Here is a 4,755-nt window from a genome sequence, read left to right as displayed (position 1 = left end):
AATATTAGGAACCGTAAAAATGGCATAATAGGGGCACTTTAATAACATAACCTAAGAGAGTCCTGTCACAGTTATTACATACATTTCTGGTATGCTTTTCCCAAAAGCAACTACGGTCGAAATTTCTGTCATTACCAATTAAGTTCAGTGGAACTAGCAACCATAGTTACCTAACAATGCTTTTGGAAAACGCACACCTGATTGTGATTATGTCATGTTATCACTATTATTTAATCATATATATATATATATATATATACACATAGTGAAATATTATTACAATTTAAAAGAACTGATTTCTATTTGAATATATTTTAATATGTAATTTATTCCTGTGATGGCAAAGCAAAATTTTGCAATCTTCAGTGTGACATGATCCTTCAGAAATCATTCTAATATGTTGATTTGGTGCTCAAGAAACATTTCTTATTATTATAAATGTTGAAAACAGTTGTTGCTTAATATTTTTGTGGAAATATTTTTTATTAAAAATAATTTAAATTAAAAGTTTTTAAATTATTTGAATTCAAATAATTGTAATTATTGTAATTATTAATTGCAAACTTTTTTGAAACAGAAGTAGAAGTCTTTACTGTCACTTCTGATCAATTTAATGCATTCCTGCAGAATGAAAATATGAATTTCTGTCTTGCCAAAATCTTACTGACCCTTTGGTCTTGTGAAGAAATCAACTTTACCTCTGTTGTAAAAAAGAGCAGCAGGCATCTTTGACATTTTGAAGCTGCAGGAAACTGGCCCCTATCAGGAGGGCCTGGACGTTTTGTTGGTCTATGGCTATGTGTCCGTTGTAGGCAAAGTTTATTAGGGCTTCAAGTGCACTGTTTAGAGGCAAAACAGAGCTGAAAACTTTAATGTACATTTACAAACAACAACAAACAAGAGTTCTCAACTGTCCCTTTGAGGTTTGTATCTTCACCTGGGGTCCATGCCCTGCATGACGATCTCATCCTGTTTGCATTCCACCATGTCATTGGTGAACATGGCATGGAAGTATGGAATAGAAGCAGCAAGAACTATTCTGTGAGCACTGAATTTGTGCTCTCCTACCTGCATAAACACAGACAGAACAGATACACGAATCTTGATCAGAAATCATCATCTCACATACACATAAAAATGTCCTGGTTCAATGTTGATAATTATTGAGTGCCAACTGAAAAATCTGAAACATTACCACCCAAATAAAAACAAATTATGACCATTCTCCAGACAACAGACAACAATTTCAATCAATAAAGAAGCAAATGTGAAAAAAATGGAGCAGTGAGCCAGATATCCACCTTTTTCATCAACGCGAAAGTAAGCCTATGGGCAAGACTTCCGGTTGATTAGTCACTATAGGAAAATAACTAGAAGAATAACAACCACCAGTGTGTTCATAATTAAGATAATACATTAAAATAATATGTTGTACAGCTAAAAATAGCTGGACACAGGTGAGACCTATGGAGGAAGCTAGACCCATAGAATTTACAAATGTCCGCGCCCGCTCTTATGGGAAGAAAAAGGTGGATACTGAAAGTGCACCATAATCCTCAGCATGATCTGTAGTATATGTCCTATAAGCCAGCTGTTAGTCAGCAAAGACATGCATACAGCAGGTCAGGTGAAAGAGATAAAGAGGATTTCCTGCAGAATGAAAATATGAATTTCTGTCTTGCCAAAATCTTACTGACCCTTTGGTCTTGTGAAGAAATCAACTTTACCTCTGTTGTAAAAAAGAGCAGCAGGCATCTTTGACATTTTGAAGCTGCAGGAAACTGGCCCCTATCAGGAGGGCCTGGACGTTTTGTTGGTCTATGGCTATGTGTCCGTTGTAGGCAAAGTTTATTAGGGCTTCAAGTGCACTGTTTAGAGGCAAAACAGAGCTGAAAACTTTAATGTACATTTACAAACAACAACAAACAAGAGTTCTCAACTGTCCCTTTGAGGTTTGTATCTTCACCTGGGGTCCATGCCCTGCATGACGATCTCATCCTGTTTGCATTCCACCATGTCATTGGTGAACATGGCATGGAAGTATGGAATAGAAGCAGCAAGAACTATTCTGTGAGCACTGAATTTGTGCTCTCCTACCTGCATAAACACAGACAGAACAGATACACGAATCTTGATCAGAAATCATCATCTCACATACACATAAAAATGTCCTGGTTCAATGTTGATAATTATTGAGTGCCAACTGAAAAATCTGAAACATTACCACCCAAATAAAAACAAATTATGACCATTCTCCAGACAACAGACAACAATTTCAATCAATAAAGAAGCAAATGTGAAAAAAATGGAGCAGTGAGCCAGATATCCACCTTTTTCATCAACGCGAAAGTAAGCCTATGGGCAAGACTTCCGGTTGATTAGTCACTATAGGAAAATAACTAGAAGAATAACAACCACCAGTGTGTTCATAATTAAGATAATACATTAAAATAATATGTTGTACAGCTAAAAATAGCTGGACACAGGTGAGACCTATGGAGGAAGCTAGACCCATAGAATTTACAAATGTCCGCGCCCGCTCTTATGGGAAGAAAAAGGTGGATACTGAAAGTGCACCATAATCCTCAGCATGATCTGTAGTATATGTCCTATAAGCCAGCTGTTAGTCAGCAAAGACATGCATACAGCAGGTCAGGTGAAAGAGATAAAGAGGATTATTGCTCACTGTGACCCACATAAAGGGCTGATGATGCAACAGTTAAAACACAGCAGCAGATCAGAGACTGAGCACAGCTTTCATTACCTGATGCTTCTCCTAATGCTGCTTTATACAGCAACATAATAATATATATGCACATCACTCTAAAACAAGGAGGCATCAGCAAACCACCTCTATTTTTATTCTGATATAGAAATCTTTTCTGAAAATTTGCCCTATTGATCACTGTGTATATCACATATTGTATATGCATGTAATATACAATATATATGCAATATTTATAATGTATGCATAATACACATACATGTGTACATTTTTAATGAATAAATATTTTTACAAATATTTTATATTCTACATCTCTTTTCTTCTACATTTCTGTTCAGGCAGTAAAACTAATGCATTTATGTTCCTGCAATTACGGATGCATGCTTTATTTATGTGCTTTTGATAAATAAACCTTAACTTGACTTGAAGTAGGCCTAATTTGGCATGTTATAATGAACCTGAAGCAGTGGATCTCAACCAGGGACCCCTGGGGCCTTCTGCACACTGCTAATGGGGTAACAAGATTGTTTACAACCAGCTTTAAAATAAGATAAAACGTCTAAAAGTGTAGATGAAAACTGACATCCAACATGTTTATTCCCTAAAAATTTGGTCTTGGAAAACCTGTATGAGGGAATTTTAAAACTACAATATCTAGACCTGCAAAAAGTAACGGAAGTGTATTTTTATAGCTATAGCAAGATGTCAAATGTTTTATTGTGTAGAAATTGCTATTTGGGAGTTGAAAATAAGTTTTATCCTTTTTATCATTATCATGAACAACCAGAAAAGACATGTAAATTAATTGGTAATGAAGAACATTTGGATCTTGAAACTTCTGGAATAACAGAATGCAATTATTGTAATTTTACCTATTCACAATTATTTTACTAACTTGCTCGTTTAACACATTATCACCTCCTAGTTTCTGTAAATAAAGAAGTACCAGAAATATCTTAGTCTACAAGGGTACATAGCCTTCGGACATTTGTCTGGGGCCCTTGGTGTCAAAAAGGTTGAGAACCAGTGATGTAAAGAGCTTATTGACACTCAGTATACAGATTGTAGTAGTATTAATGTGCTTTCTGTATTTGAGTCTGACTGTTAAACAATTTACAAATATATATTTTATAGAACTGATAACAAACAGCGAGCAATATTACAAAAAGCATTCATTCTAATTCGTCAGTCTAAATAATTGTGTACAAAATAAAATAAAATTCAATTCCAGAGCTAGAAACAGTTGTTTAAAATTAGTCAAACAGATCAAGATATGTTGGCTGTCACAGGTGTTTCTATTAAACTCAGCCTGACAATATAGTTCAATATTAAACATAAGGAAGCGACAACTTCTTAACAGACCATGGAAGGCGAATTCACAACCAAAGTCGTTGAAAAAAAAATCTACAGGTTAAAATAATAATAGCAATAACAGTAGAATGTATTGTTTCTCCTCCGTGTTTTACTAGTTTAATATACAACTCATGTGCAGCTGATGAGGATGTTAGCTGCACATGCTAACTAAGTAACACTAGAATAACAACTCGCTTTACAACTGATACAAAATATACAAAAATCAATTTTAAGAGCTATCTGCAATGACACACATTAACAAACGACCTTACAAGCTGGAACATTATAGCTCTTCCTTCTGCTAACAGTGTCAGTACTTCACTAGCCTCTCCCAATGCTGACAGCCCAGTGCTACTTTGTTAGCATTTCACTAGCAAATAAACCCTAACAAAGAAAAGCACAGTACTTTAAGGGTAACGTCACACAGTTTCCCTTGTCGTCGGATCTCCTCCATCACTGCATATCCACGAGCGGGCAAGTCGGCAACAGAAAAATGCATCAAATCTTCTAATTCTTCAAAAATCGTGTCACCCATCGTCATTGATGGACCGGAAACGACACTTTTTGTCCAAACCGAGACGCCGTAGCTTGAGCTGTATTACTGACTGCCAGCCCTCCTCCACCGGCGGTGTCAGTTCCCTATCATGTAGGGGTCATATACAGCTCAAAACAGATTT

At 35.9% G+C, this 4,755-nt stretch overlaps 1 protein-coding gene across 2 annotated transcripts in view; it reads right to left on the bottom strand.

The window, feature by feature from the left end:
* LOC107657445 (kelch-like protein 18) overlaps positions 1-4,755 on the bottom strand; it is an 8,757-nt gene extending 4,002 nt beyond the window's left edge. Inside the window, exons 1-3 of one of the 2 annotated variants that reach the window (XM_016445527.1) lie at positions 4,485-4,755; positions 1,967-2,097; positions 1,728-1,868 (exon numbers count right to left, since the gene is read on the bottom strand). In XM_016445527.1, coding sequence (XP_016301013.1) covers positions 1,728-1,868; positions 1,967-2,097; positions 4,485-4,619 — 407 coding nt within the window. In that variant the 5' untranslated portion in view covers positions 4,620-4,755. Of the gene's footprint in view, positions 1-698; positions 840-937; positions 1,184-1,727; positions 1,869-1,966; positions 2,098-4,484 lie in introns of those variants that run through there. The other variant, XM_016445528.1, reaches the window with a different exon arrangement.

The sequence above is a fragment of the Sinocyclocheilus anshuiensis genome, unplaced genomic scaffold (assembly GCF_001515605.1).
Source record: "Sinocyclocheilus anshuiensis isolate Anshui unplaced genomic scaffold, SAMN03320099.WGS_v1.1 scaffold155, whole genome shotgun sequence".
Lineage (NCBI taxonomy): Eukaryota > Metazoa > Chordata > Actinopteri > Cypriniformes > Cyprinidae > Sinocyclocheilus > Sinocyclocheilus anshuiensis.
This window is presented reverse-complemented; position numbering and strand designations above follow the sequence as displayed.